The sequence below is a fragment of the Perna viridis genome, chromosome 1 (assembly GCF_037379345.1).
Source record: "Perna viridis isolate PV_CMFRI_1.1 ecotype Kerala chromosome 1, ASM3737934v1, whole genome shotgun sequence".
Taxonomy (NCBI): Eukaryota; Metazoa; Mollusca; class Bivalvia; order Mytilida; family Mytilidae; genus Perna; species Perna viridis.
The window spans coordinates 5,217,130-5,232,727 of record NC_142445.1 but is presented as its reverse complement, the minus strand read 5'-3'; the positions used below and the strand labels follow the sequence as shown (position 1 = coordinate 5,232,727).

The 15,598-nt window shown below is 32.3% G+C and overlaps 1 protein-coding gene and 1 long non-coding RNA gene across 2 annotated transcripts in view; one reads left to right on the top strand and one right to left on the bottom strand.

Moving 5' to 3' along the window:
• LOC148626973 (uncharacterized) overlaps positions 1-15,598 on the top strand; it is a 46,670-nt gene that overhangs the window by 28,150 nt on the left and 2,922 nt on the right. The window contains exons 7-19 of the mRNA XM_088564805.1: positions 1,465-1,626; positions 4,172-4,237; positions 4,564-4,826; positions 5,422-5,512; positions 5,764-6,212; positions 9,295-9,444; positions 9,807-9,935; positions 10,527-10,735; positions 11,579-12,008; positions 12,984-13,133; positions 13,389-13,573; positions 14,536-14,722; positions 15,003-15,263. Coding sequence (XP_088420931.1) covers positions 1,465-1,626; positions 4,172-4,237; positions 4,564-4,826; positions 5,422-5,512; positions 5,764-6,212; positions 9,295-9,444; positions 9,807-9,935; positions 10,527-10,735; positions 11,579-12,008; positions 12,984-13,133; positions 13,389-13,573; positions 14,536-14,722; positions 15,003-15,263 — 2,732 coding nt within the window. The remainder of the gene's footprint in view (positions 1-1,464; positions 1,627-4,171; positions 4,238-4,563; positions 4,827-5,421; positions 5,513-5,763; positions 6,213-9,294; positions 9,445-9,806; positions 9,936-10,526; positions 10,736-11,578; positions 12,009-12,983; positions 13,134-13,388; positions 13,574-14,535; positions 14,723-15,002; positions 15,264-15,598) is intronic.
• LOC148626974 (uncharacterized) lies at positions 12,107-12,906 on the bottom strand. The gene is made up of 2 exons (XR_015919392.1): positions 12,570-12,906; positions 12,107-12,148 (listed from the first exon to the last, which is right to left on the bottom strand). It is a non-coding gene; the product is annotated as an uncharacterized LOC148626974 (long non-coding RNA).

The window sequence follows — 15,598 nt, the reverse complement described above, 5'->3', positions numbered from 1 at the left end:
TAGAAAAAAAAACTTTATTCTGGTTCTAATCAGTGCCTTCCATACGTTAAATGGATGAGTTTCTCATTACCCCTTGACATGTACGTTGGGGTAATATATCGTTACACTTGCGATGACCTGTAACATTAAACCAGAGGCCTGATCTATGGTTCCATTATTGATTTCTTATTCCTTTTGTATTTGTATTGAATTATTTAAGTTGGTCATGATTAGTAAACTGTATATAGGGGTTAGTCGTGCTTTGCGGTGAAGGGTAGACATTTTTGATTGAGTCATGTATGTGTATGCCTAACTGGTTCACATTTCCCACATTATATGTTTATATAAGTTTCATAATCATTATAACTATATTCCGTTTAAGTTTTAGATCTCTTCAAAAAATAAATTGGTAAAAATTATTAATTCTTTTAACTTTGGCATGTGACACTGTTGAAAATATTTCTCAGAGTTTGAATGCATTATAGAAAACATGACAAAATGCAGTTAAAAATAAATTATTTTGGAAAACGATTTTGCGACAAGTTTTGTTCGAAAATTTATATAACCCTAACAGAATATATACTTTATTTTCTAGTCTTAAATCGATTATTCTAATTCCATCTCTGTTATGCTTCTTACCACGGTTATTGTAAACATGTGGTTTATGAAAGCTTCAGTGCACTGTTTAGAATAATTGTTTCAATTAAATGACATATGTACCTGAGTACCAGTCATATCCAGTCTTAGTTTGCCATCCAGTTGTTGTACTTACATAGGTTTTTTTTATGAAATTAGCCCTTTGTAAGAGCTATCGTTCAATGTTTCGTTAATTTTGAAAGGGATATGACTTTAAATGTTTCTCCAAAATGCCAAACTTTATACAAAAGGATAATAGTTACGTAAAAATAATTGTTATCTTTATGTCAATCATAAAAGTATCATTATTCGGTGGATTTTAATGCGCTCTGTTTCACTTCTACCACTGCTAGTGCCTGAATTTTATATGGCTTTGACATTAATGTATCAATCAATTAGCAATATTATAGAAAAACATGTTGAAATATTTCAAACACGACTGATGCATTACCTAACGCAAAACTAACTAATCTTTTCTAACTGATAATGAAATCGGGGACTGTCCTGTACAAAAAAATTCATTTACTTGTTAAAAGTAACTGTAACAATCTAATGAACAAGTAGAAGTGATAATTTGATATGTATTTATTCCCTAAATAAAATGATCGTGTCTTATATCCAGACATATCAACAACCCCTAAATTCCGCTACGTTTTAGAATACAACATCAGTTAATGTCAAATTGTAAATAATAGGACAACGGATTTTTAAAGATAAGTATTTTATAGTTAACAAAAAAATAATAATATTGTTTACAGCCTTAAATATGAAAAGAAATAGATAGATATTCCAAAAATATATGTATTTTATGAACATGGTTTAATTATTTGAATGCTTCAATTGTTGTAGGTAGTTTACCTGAGGTTACAAATGAGAATAGTTCAATACAAGCCTGTGTACAGACCTCAACAGACACGTGTGAGGAAACATTCGAGATAGATGTCATAAAGTGTAGCTCTTATTACCTGTATCATTTAGTCAATACTACAGAAAATGCTGCATACTGTTTTGGTACGTCTTTTGTAAATTTAAATTAAAAAATTACTGTTTTTCCTTCGTTTACAACCTTTTTACACAAAAGAATGTTGCGAGTATAAGATTTTTTTCTGTACATCCTTGTTTCGCATAGGGCATACAAAACTAGTAAAATAGTTAGTTATACTTATTGACTTGGTATGATGGGAATAGTAAGTTTATTTCCCTCGGTTACAACTATTGCAGTCCGAGTGCCAGAGAAATTAATTGAATATTGAAACCGAAGAAAGGTAGTATTTCTATGGTAGAACGCGGCAGGAAATCAAGCAAGTTTTCCTAAGAGTAAGTTACATTTTAAGGCAACACAGTTATTTATCAAATCTCCATAAGAAAGGTGTACCTTATTATTCGAAGGATCGATACTTGTTTAGGGACAAAGACATCAAATAAATAGCGAATGCCTGATTCTTACAAATACTTACACTTAATAGTACGAGGGCTGAAATAACCCCCTTGAACCCCACCCACTCCCACTACTCATCAACAAAAAAATGATTATCAGGTACTGTTATACCCCTAGAGTATTTATGCTTCAGTAAAAAAGAAGGCTAATATGGTATTTTCTGTTTAGTACTATTATCCATTTATACCTCTGGGGTTTCTTTTGATGATTTTTGGCGATTTTCGTAGTCAGAATTTATACCCAAAAAATGTAAAAAATAGGATTTTCGATTTTTAGGTCAAAAGTCACATAATCGTGAAAGTTTCTTACCACGCTGACACAGACCATTGAACTAGAATTTTTTCATTCGTTAAATTCTTCATCATATTGTGATATACCCTAAGAGAAGCCAGATTATTTTTAGTACAGTTTTATAAGTCCAAGGTACCACAGCGTTAGGATTCTCTGTCATTTTTGTCATTTTTGTGGAAACTACTCTTTCCCCGTGGAATTTGGAAAAGGTTTTTATTCTATTTTTAGCATCCATTATATCATTGTCAGCTCCCTTTTTGTAAACTTTGACTCCTGGACACTTAACTATTACGGATTTCTCATTCTGTACAGCATTTGTATGCATTTAGGGGTTATGCTTACTTAAAAAAATTGTCAGGCTATCTATAGCTCTTATGAAATTGCCACACGTACTGTAATTTCAGAAAAAACATGTTCGATTGATATTTGAAACTTTTCAGTTAATGGAAACGCCGGAAGTTTACATTTTATTTCAATTTTTGCAGCTTTTTGTGTACAAAACATTATTATCGAGTCTTCCTTCGACCAACTGGGCTTCCAGATTTTATTTAGGTTTTCAATCCATTTAATTTAAGTGCGTTATCAACTTCGTTTTAAGGAATTATTTGTACGTTAATGTGTTCACGTTCATTTCATTTAATTTTTATGACGGGAAATTTGACAAAAAGTCAGTATTTTTATTATAGGAAAGTTTCTATATATATATATATATATATTTGTCCTCTGACAATCTCCATATCGGATGTTGTAGGTAAACTATAATTCTGTGGGGGTATTGATGCAGTACCAGTGACATATTCCCCATAAAACCCAGCAAAACAGTAACAAATTCCTGAAAACAAATATCGACGCATTAGACGTTTGTAACAGTCAAACCCCGGACATGACTTTTTATGAGCAACTCGGCGGGTGTTTCTAGAAAAGCAAAGGACACTTACCCTACCGGTGCACCTGGTCCATGCTCCCAGTTTTTAGTGTAGTCCGAGTTCATTTACTTTTTTTACTCATTTACTTTTGTTACTTTGTATGTATGGTTTTAGTTACTTTATGTTCTTTGCTGTGTATGTCTGTTTTCCATGTCTGGATTACATTCTTTTGATTACCGCTATAACCTTGGTTCCCTTGATTACTCTTTCAAGTAGATCTATCTGCAACAATAAAGATCTATGTTGTCAAAGAGCTAGAATTTTTTATCATCGACAACAAATTTTAACATTTTTCAAAAGACGATCGGCATTCCAACAGGAACAAATTGTGCTACTATACTCACTAATCCATTGCTTTACTATTACGAGGCTTTAGTTGTACCTCGGGAAAAATAAACCATTTATTCGTGGAATAAACAGTCAGTAAGTGTTTTATTATACCCAAAGAGAAAATAGACACACATTTATGCACAAAAACTGAATGGGACAACGTACTACATCTAAGTAAATTCAAGTAGTCATATCATTTTTACCTTGAGGAGATAAAAACCGCGCAAATCGACCTGCCGACTTTGCACCGTCCATGTTAATTCTGTCGTCTGAATGAAATTTGGAATGAATGCAGAGAATTCCGAATGGAGTGATAAAAAACCTAGCCTATGGAAACTCACATTTACACATGTGGTCAAATTTCATTGAAGGCAATAATTAGGAAACTATTGACCGGTCAGTAGTTTTGGTGCGCAATTCATCAGAATGTTTAAACTATTTACCCTAATATTGTAAAGAAAAAGTACACTGATGTATAATAATTTGATATACCTGTGAAGCAGTGTGTTAGTTCTCAAATACAAGTAATTTGATAACTTGCTGAATACATCATAGCTTTGAAACTTTACAGGTAATGGTCCAGTTTTATGTCCACCCGGACAATCATCGTATACCGGGTTCTATCCAAACTGCACTTGTAAGTTTAAATAGTGATATATTTTAAGGAGTTCAAGAAATAGTTCTTGTGCTTTATGTTTCTATGAAATTATTTTAATAATTTTAATTGACAATATATTATTGACTTTGAATTTTAACCACTTTCAGAGATTGTCCTTATTAAAATTGAGGTATTGAAAAATTTGAAAATGCATTATTCATATTTGTTTTTAATTTGTATAACAAGATATTTTCCCGTTTTGCCAATTAGATATAAAGTAAACGTTAATCTAAAACAATTTTTAAGACAACATCACAATATGAATTACCAAATGAAAATATTAATGATAGAGTTCTTTATTTTAGCCTCATTTCCTAATGAAACCGTAACACTTGTTGTAAGAGCTATCCTTGAGGATGGTCCCCCTATCATAGCATCCTCGTCAAGTCTTTTGCCTGTGTTCAGGTGTGAATTTGTAGAAGAGTCAGATTCATCATACGTATACGATGTTTACTGGTACATTAACGGAGACGAAGTCGTAGTACACAGAAATGTATATTTTTCAAACATTTCATTTACAAACCTCAGAGGTTCGCAGTGGCTTCATAAGCATCATATGAATATGGAGGTATACATTTTACAAGGTTTGAATATTACTGAATGATCCATTCAAGTTTGTTTGGAGATTTTTTCTTGTTCTTTTTTATTCTAGAGTATGTTAAAGACATTTATTTACATAATTGTTAAAAAATATTTTTTTTTGTTTTGAAAGTTTAATATGAGCAGTCCATTGAGTTATGTATTTAAGCCATAATAACCTTCATGTGACCGTCATGTTCACACGTCTGGAAATCGGGTCTGCTTCTCGAAAACTGTGTTATTGCTTGAACAGTGATTATATTTGAATTATATTGTTTTACTTTAAAAGGTCTTGTATTCCATGACATTGAATGAATGTATGTCAAATGACCAAATGCTTATTTTATCAACGTGCTTTTCTATGAAATTCTCACCCCTGGTATCCGTTGACTGATTTTTGCGCATATTTTTATTGCAAATTATACTTATATCTATAACATCAATGCACCGGAAAATGACCTTCAGATGAAATACATCATTTTCATTCAATTGCAATAATTGTCTGTCTGTTTCAACAGTTTGTTTTGTGTTCGGTTTCTTTTTTAATGGAATACCGGGATTTATATTGTTTTATTCAAATTAAGGTATGGTGTTCAGTAAGAGTGCGATTGAGTGTTGGTTCTGTACCCAGTCCATTTCATCGAAGTCCTACATTTAAGGCCGGACTCTTTGTAAGTTTGGTAACCTTTTAGATTTGCTTTAATTAAATACTAGAGCAAAGCAAAATAAAAGAGTAACGATATTGTACTTTAAATACATTTTCCTGTTTATTTTTTTTTATCTATAAATTTAATGATGGTAAATATCAATCAATTATCAATTAAGATACAACAAAGTCACTTTGATAGTATAAAGAAAAGATTTTAGTCCTATCTAAAATCAAATTTTTATCTTTGCTAACTGCATTAATTTTTTTTCCTATGTAGCAGTAATTTATTGTTACCCAATGAATTCAGTTTTATTATTACTTATTTTAGCCAGAGATGAGTATTATGTCGTAGAAGGGGATTCCATCAACATCACTTTAACCGCAACAGTACCCGTAGGATGCATTTCGTCAAATATAAATTTTAGAGATACACTTTGCGGTCGTAACATTTTCAGTTTTGTTCCCACCACTGCTAGTTCGACAGACGACTGTTCTAACAATGTTGCTAAACGAGATATCCTGTTTAGATCTTTCTCGTCTCAGAGCTGTGGTACAGTTCTTGATACCATCAATGGTACACAAGTAAAAACACTCCAAGCATTCGGATTTGTTGATGGAAAGTACAATTATAAAGATCGTTCTACTTATATAAGGTTGTCAACGAAACCTGCTGTCGAACCAGCGGATATTGATGTATGGAAAAACTTAACCTTGACTGATATAAAGGTATATCTGTTGCTTATCTGTGTATAAGAATCAAACTTTGTTGATGCGTGTATTTATACTTTCAGCGTTCGTATAAATGTCGTTGAAATGTAAAAAGAAACATTGAAAGCACATTTTTTTAGTTTTGGCAAGTAACAAACAGTTCTTGACAAACAATTAAGTTTCACGGGAAGCAGTAAAACCCTACCCTACCAGTACATCTGGGTCATTCTATCGTCTTTTACTAGTCTTAACCATGATATGATCTGATATCATTTTCATATCATTGTACGCTGTGTCAATGTAACGAAAAAGTTACATTTAAAATGATAAAAACGTGTAAATAAATTCACGAATGCTTGACAAGTCGCTTATAGTCCCTCCACCTTCTGCATAATCGATTTATGGGCTTGTGGTTCCAAAAGTTGAAAGTTGATGTGCACAGCATATCTACGTTAAATTCGTAAAATTCAAAATAAACTTTTGTGTGCAGCTCTGATTTTAGATTTTGATCTGAATAAATTTAAGAGTTTCGCAAAGCAAATATGCGGACTGGATCTTTATTACATATTCCCATTGTGCACATCCCATTTTAGATTTTGAGCCGAATCAATTTAGGTCTTCCAATTAGCAAACCATGGCCTTTGTTATTGGTGAATATGGGGACAAGAGGGATCCAATTCTTCTCCCTTATGCTGCCTACATCATAGAATGGAATTGAATAAAACTCTTACAAATCTTTATGACATGTTCCAATTTTCAACATCCTGTTTTAGATTTTGATCCGTATTAATTTAGGATGTCACATTTCAAAACATGGACTTTATCATTTGTGAATATTGGGACATATGGGAATAATTTTCTCTCCGTTAATATTCCTACAACATTAAATGGAATTTAATGAAACTTTCCCTGAATCTTATTACATATTTCTAGTGTGCATCTCTTTTTGAGATATTGATCCAAATCAATATGGAGGTCAAAAGAGAAAAATAGCTTATCACGTTAGTGAAAATTGCACACCGTTTTTCTTGCTTTATCTGTAAATAAGTTAATGCAGTATAACTTCACTAAGCCTAATATGATTTAATGTAACATATCCGCCTCCCTATCCATAAAGTAATTTTACGAATGGGAAAACACCTATATTTTCGGGTTCGTCGCTCAAATGTCAGACGTTACGGTCAAACAAATTTGAACAGAACATTGTTAAACTTCCATGCAAGAACATGTTTCTTTTCGATACGAATGCTTTCGAAATTAGGAAGACACCTTCATCAAGACAAACATATGATATATGTTTTTTTTCATCTGTGCATTAAACATTAACTTTTGGAGTATAACTTTAGTAAGCCTCATTTGATTTTGTTACTTACACATGTGAAACCTGTATGAAGGCACTAGTACGTGGGGTGAGATAACCCCCCCCCCCCCAATGCACTCCGCCACTCATCAACCAAAATATGATTTTAAGGTATCCTTACACCTTCCATTTAGGAATCTCTTTGTCGCCAAAAAATAAACTGAAGCATTTTGTATTTTTTTACTACTTTTCATACTTCGTTGAGGCAAAAAATCAATTTCTAAATTTTTTTTATTCTACGGCACGAAGTAAATTGATATTTATATGTACCATCATGTAGTCCAATGTCCCAGTTTTACAATAAGATCAAGAATGTTGCAGTAACGCTAAGGGTTTTGCAGTAAAATGAAAAAAAAATGTACCCCTACCACACCGAAAAATCGCTTAAATTGACATATTTTTCAATGTCAAAACCCCTAGGGTATTGATGCTTCTGTAGAAAATGACTTATGAGGTATTTTCTGTTTAGTATTATCACAATGTATACTTCTGGGGTTCTTTTGATGAATTTAGCGATTTTCGTATTGAGAATTTATCAAAAAAAGCGAAAAATGGGATTTTCGATTTTTTGGTCAAAAGTCTATAAATTCGATTCTACAAGTTATTGCTTCACTAAAACGTCTCAAAGTTGGCATCATTCGATAGGTAATTTAATTTTATACAGAAACTATATTTCAAAAAAGGATTTTTAAAAAATGATAAAAATGTTACCTCTACCCCTAGAAAACTGGTCTCAGTATCAAACGGAACTCTCATTCACAGCATACCGTTACCGTAAAACTCATATTTTAGGTATTCATAAGTAAGATAATGATGTTCCCAATATATCTGATCAATTTAGGCGTTTAGATCTTCTTTTTTGGGTAATAATTACTATAAAATCTTCAAAGAATTTCAGAATTTCTTCTATATCACCCGTTATTTCCCTTTTTCAGAAAACCGTAGTTATAGAATATTATCAAGCTTTTGTGTAAAACAGTACTTTAATATAGTGTCTTAGCTTCAAAATGAGCCCAAATATTTAATCTTTTTAGTTTTTCTGGTTCATTTATGAAGAAAATTAAATTATCTATTGAATGATGCCACATTTGAGACATTTTAGTGGAGCAATAAGTTGTAGAGTCGAATTTATGTGACTTTTGACCGAAAAATCGAAAATCCCAGTTTACAAAAATCGCCAAAATTCATCAAAAGGACACCAGAAGTATAAATTGTACTAATGCTACACTGAAAATACCAAATAAGCCATTTTTTACCAAAGCATAAATATGCTAGGGTTTTGACATTGAAAAATAGCGATTTTTCGGTAGAGTAGGGGTACATTTTTATTTCATTTTACCGCAAAACCCTAAGTGTTACTGCAACTTTCTTGGTATCATTGTTAAGCTGAGATATTGGGCTATACGGCAACAACTAACTGTGTTTAGTTTGTTCACACATGCTATCCTAGAAAGGCTAATACTCTCAAACAATTGAGTCACAAAAATCTTATATACTTATGTACAAATATAGGCTTATACTGAAAAAGAATCCGATAATACTCCTTGGCGACAAATTTATTCGGTAATGGGAGGTATAAAGGTGCCTTAAAATCACCATGAAATTGATGAGTGGAGGATACACGCTGGGCCCTCCCACCCATAGACTACACCTATGTTCTGGTCAAAGGCCAATGCCATGTCTAAAGTAGAATATTTCAACAGCAAATTACTTGTATAATTATAGTTATAATTTACGTAGGTGAATATCATCGACAGAGATACCACACTTGCTGGTCGACTGTGTCAATGTTATAATGATCCCCACTTCCGGACATTCGATGGGAGAGTATATCATTACATGGAGGTCGGAGAGTTCGCGTTGTACAAAAATGAAAGAGGACCTTATTGGGTAAAAATTGTTATACGTTCATGCCTTTTTCCCAGTGAAATACCAACTGGGGTGGAAGCTGAATGTCGATTAGCGTTTAGTACAACTGATCAATAACTAAAATTTTCGTTTTAATTTCTTTCTTTAAATATATGAGATAATACGATATTTTTTTTAAGTATCTTACATTGATTGCATATCGAAGTTAATTTTTTATTCAATAAAAAATACCGTGACATTAATGAAAACAAATCAGATAAGTCTAGATTTAGCATTTAAAGTTGATAAAATCATTAGAAAATCATAAACTCTAATAAAATGACAAATTGCGTGTACATTAAAATACACATTGCTTTATCAGTTGACACTTTAATTTTTTTCAGGTCCATGCCCTGTTCAGTAACTGTGGATTCGGTTGGTCTGGATCGTCGTGCAACTGTGGAGTGGCAGTCAGGAGTCGTAACTCTTTATTTGTTATTCGAACGTGTAAAACCGTTTCGAGGACAAATACTGTATTCCAATTTTGCAATATTAATACAATTTGTATTTTTGTATCTAGAAACCACTTATTTTGATGCAACTGCTTCTGAACCATAGGTCCCAAAAGGTATCAACCAACTCAATAGCCAGACTGGTCAGGAAATTTCAGCAACACAAAATTCGAAACCCCTTAAATATAATGTAGCTGCATTGACATAATTTGGTATAATTTTTCAGCATTAGATGTAGCTTCCTATTTCAATAGCTTTGTATTAAGTATTTCCTATATTCAATTATTATTTGGATTCTTGAACTTCTAATTCCAGTTCGTATGCTGTTGAACAAAGGTTGTAATCCCTAAAACACGTGTACAACATACAGATATTACGATATTTACCCGAATAACGCGTCCCGACTACTGGATTTACCGGGTGATCTGTATTTAGCATATTTTCTCAATTGAAAATGACAATGTATATGACCAAAACGTCATTTCAGTAGTTAAAAACGGAGGGCATAACATATAAGCATATAAGCTTTGGCCTTCCAGTGCTTGGTGGGGGTGCTGTCTCTTGAAAACTCTCTCTTTTCTTTTTATATTTTCTCTCTATTCTATATTTCAGATCAAACTTCCCATTGGAACAGAAATTCAATTTTCCGTTCGTTCATCGAATTTCATTCCATCGATTTCGATTAAGCCATCTATCTATGACATTTCCGTCGCAAGGGGTTTGTGTGGAGTTCCAAGTATCAATAAAGATGCTACTGATGATTTTGTACACAAACACACTCATATTGTTGTTGATGAAAAGTCGTTTGCTGACTCGTGGAGGTTTGTAACAGTTGCACATTGATGCCTCATTGTCATTTTTACATATATCATCACATTTGAAGAAAGTAAGGACAAAATAATATTAAGTTTAGTATGGCATGGTATTGGTTGCAAAAACAAATTATAATTTTCATTTGAATTTATTTATTCTTTTCTATTCAATTTGTATATTTGTTTTCATTTAAATGCAGTATTTTGTCATCTACGTGGTGTAGTTTTGTACTTGAATGCGACATTATTTGCATTCAGTTGGTATAACTTTTCATTTAAATGCGACAATTTCGTTCAATTACATGGTATGATTTCATTTCAATGCAATATTTTTTTAATTGGTATATTTTTTCGTTTTCATGCGATGTCTTATCTATACAAGACTATTATGACGTCATGATGTCATTCAAATGAAAAATTATACCAATAAAAAAATAAAATATTGCATTCAAATGAACAAAATATACCAACTGAATGAAAAATGTTGCATTTAAAGAAATATTAATACCAACTGAATATAAAACATTTTGCATTTAAACACAATTTCAAACGGAAAAATTATACCAAATAAATGACAAAATATTGCATTTAAATGAACAAATATACCAACTGAATAAAACATATTATATTCAAATGAAAATTATTATATTAAAAACAATACCTTGCCATAGGTTAGGCCTAAAATATGCAGTGTACAAAATAATCAAATTTGTAATAAGATTATTTTTATCACAATTAAAATTTTAAATTCTAATGCAATATATAGAAAATAACATTTTATGATGAATAAGCTTTTATACAAGTCATATACATGACGATGTGAATACATTGACTTTTATATTGCTTCTCTAGGATATCACCAAACGACATTCCAAATGAACAACTGTTTATTGCCGAACCTTCTTACTTATTTAATATACCAAGTTCTGATAACGACAGGGAAAGCAACAATAATAAAGGCAATTCAAGCGCAGTTCGTTATTGCGTTTGTGAACGCGAGGCAGGAAGTACTGATGATTTGGGGGATTTTTCTTCCTTTCATTGCAATCTCACCGAGCCTACTGAATCATGTTTGCAATCAACACAAAGCAGTGGAACGCCTAATGGCCAAAATACCATCAGTGCCCTTCCAACTTCATGCTCAGTTACAGTTACCAGAGGAAAACGATCAGGTCTGCACCACCACGTACATAGACGTAGTCTGGACGACAGTGATGATGTTATTGAACCTGAGGCTATAGAATTTGATGGAAGTGTGGAGAGTAATAGTACAATAAACGAGGTATAATAAATAATAAATGTACATCAATTCGGAATACTGTTTTATTTGTGTGACCAAGTGGGGCGTGATGGTAAATGCTGGCCCAAATATAACACGAATGTGGAACTACTTTTATTAACACATAGAAGGCATTGAAAGATCTACAAAATAGAGAACAAAAGGAATAATGAATAAATATACAAAATAGACCAATTATTGTCAAATACATGCAAAGCATAGAAAATCATTGCAAATATTCAAACAACTTGCATAAATCAAATTCATTTGCATGTTCAAAACAATTTAACTTAACGAACACACGAAAAGAACACAAATCATCAATTGAATATTTAAATGTAATACCCACAGTTAACTATAATTGTACACAACTGACCATTTAAAGTCCTTTATAAGTACTCACTATAACAAGGTATAACATTAAATCAATTAAACTGATTCAATGATCTGCAAAATCAATAAAACAAATTGAAATAAAACATTGAAATACAAAAATGCTTTAAATGCAAAGTGCCAGTACGAAAAATGAAAAGTAAGAACATGAAAAAGTAACATCATAAATACCTTATCTGCTGGCTATACTTCTAACAATTAAAAGCGGACATTCATCTTGGCCTCCCAGTTCCACATTGAAATACTATAAAAAGTTCTGAGTATTTATACCAAAATATAGTACTACTCACAAGTGGAAAAACTAGAACATCCAACCTCTAAATATATTAAATCCAATAACAACCAGTGAGCAGATTTTCAGCACAATGCGAAGAAAATGCAAAATGCAACGAAGCGTAGAGTAACTCAGACCACTGTAGAGAACAGATCAAAATTTCGAAAGAAATATAAGTCAATAAATGGAAAACAATAATTATTTTGATAAGTAAAAATCAGCTTGTCCACATTTGGTCTGTAGTTTATGTTTTAAAAATGTGTGTAACAATGTGACGTATACAGCATGAAAAAGGGTCACTCTATTTTCAGACATTAGAGTTTAAAAATGGTTGGACTGAAGAGACAGCAAGAGAAACTTGTGAACGACAGTTAAACAACACAGTTCCAACAGAAATATTAGATGATACTTCTGGAATTAATGACACTCATTATATAGAATCATGTATACTCGACATCAAGGTATGCGTAATATGTTTTCGTTGATAAGAAGTTAATAAACCCTTTCATGCCCATACTTACTCACATAAATGGTAATTTATCCATCAACGTCAAAATAGTTTCACTTGAATTGTTAATAAAAATAGAATAAATTAAAGGAAGTATTATAGGAAATAAATGTATTTTACACAAAGTGAATAATTTCCTAGTAGGTGTTTATGATGTCCTTTGAATCATTTAATTTCTTTCACTTAATTTACAAAATGCCTGAACTAGATGACAGCAAGTACAGTATTTGTCGAAGACACTGTTGGTGCCATGCAGACATACACTTTAATAGAAGTCCTCAGAAATGAAACATTGGAAAATTCTACAACTGAAAATGGCTCACAGACAATTTTAGAATATGTTACCAGCCAACTTTGTCCTGGGAATTGTAATAAAAATGGAAATTGTACTTTTTTGTACCATTTTCTTAATTTTTCAATTGCATTGTTTCTTTTAAATAGATTTTCTGAATATTTGTCTTCCTACATGCATATATTTAAAGGAAATCACAGGAACCAGGATTCAAACGGTAAAATAAATTATGAAAAAAAAGAAAATAGACACACACACCAGAGAAGATAACAAACACATGAAAACAAAAGTAATTGAGCATCATATACTGCATTAAAACCTTGCAGCATGGACCAGTTGGCAACATATGCTCATCTAGAAATACCCGCCGAGTAGCTCATAAAAAGTCACGTCCGGAGATTATGATCAAAGAGATCTTATTGACGACCATAAAAATGTTGTAATGATGACTTGAATTTGAATCTTGTAGCAACATAGTTCTAGAAGCCTAATTCTGAATAAGTCTGTCGTGGTAAAAGAAAATCCACGTAGTTTCTAAATGCTCTAGGATACAATTTGAGTTGCGATATATAAACCTCCATACGCAGGTTGATGGGATGATACCACAGTTAAATGCAAAGACAAAACAGAATGAAGTCATCACTTTTATCGAATATTTAGAAGTTTTCCCTTTCCATCGGATGAAGATATGACGCTGACTTCATAGTATCCTTTTGTAAATTTCTTTGGGGAAGATGTGATGCATTTAATCCCAGAATGTATTATCTAAGACAAGGCGCCATCAATATAGCGGTAATCTGGCTAAACGATGTTCCAATTTTAGATAGGATCAGCTACAAAGCATCGTAAAAGAAAAGGAATGGATTAGTGAGTAGAGTAGCACAATTTGCTCCCGTTCTAGTTCCAATCGTCTTGGAAAAACTCCACCTACACACTGCACAAATATGTTGTCGATAATAAATAATTCCAGCGTTTTGACAATAAAGATTGGTTAGCGATATATTCAATTGATATCGAATCTATTTGACTGTTACAAACTTCTTATGCGTCGAGAATTTTTTCCAGGAATTTGTTACTGTTTTGCCGGGTTTTATGGGGAAGATTGCACTGGTACTACATCAACACCCCCACAGAATTATAGTTTACCTACTAGTGGTCTATGTGGCACCCGATCTCGAGCTTGTCAGAGGACAAATATATACGGAAACTTTCCTTCCGATAACGTTTGGTGCAGAAAGAGACACTTTAAGGTAAAACCATTGAAACGTATGTAAAAACATTGCTGTTACTTAGCCAATATTTATTTATCGCTAAAAACATTATGTTTACAAAAGTCGATTTTTTTTTCAATTTAGAAAAAAAAGTTTCCTTTTAATAATCCATAAAGTGATCTGTAGAAATTCTTTATAGACCTTACTTGATTAATTAGATGATTTTCAAACAAGCACACAAAACACCTTTTCAATTGTATTGCGTGTCAACTTAGTGCTATTTGAAAAAAAATATAATATCGAGGTTCATTTTTTTCAGATATCAGGTAATGTTACAACCTATGCAGAAAACTATACAGTTGAGCGAGCTGTATACAGGAACCAGTTTATGGTATCAGTTGATATTACACCACCATCTGTTAACCGGAGAAAACGGTCTATTAATGGGGGTAGTATGGCAGAAGGTTATGAAATGAGTCTTTCTAATGACGGCAACACATTTGGGGAATCAGTGAACATTCTTATATATGACGAAGAATGTAGCGACTGCAATTCTAGTTCAATGGTCTGTGTCAGCGTGGTAAGGAACTTTTTTTAGTGGCAACATCACAGACTTTGATTTGCAATATAATATCGTAAGTTTCATCCGTCAACCCAGACCGTCTGTATAGTTAGTTCAATTATAACTTGATGATCTATATAACAAGGTAATTCTGAATCCTTGAAATTAATGTTTGCTTGAACAATGTGAGTTTTATCTTCATTATCAAATTGCATTTCGGCATCTATCAGTCAAGCATAATACAGGTACTTATTCAGTTTCAATACTTTGTGTCCGCCATTTATTTGATTTTTTCTATAAACAAATCGCGATTCTTTGAATAAATAGGTACACCTTTCTACAACTTTTGATAC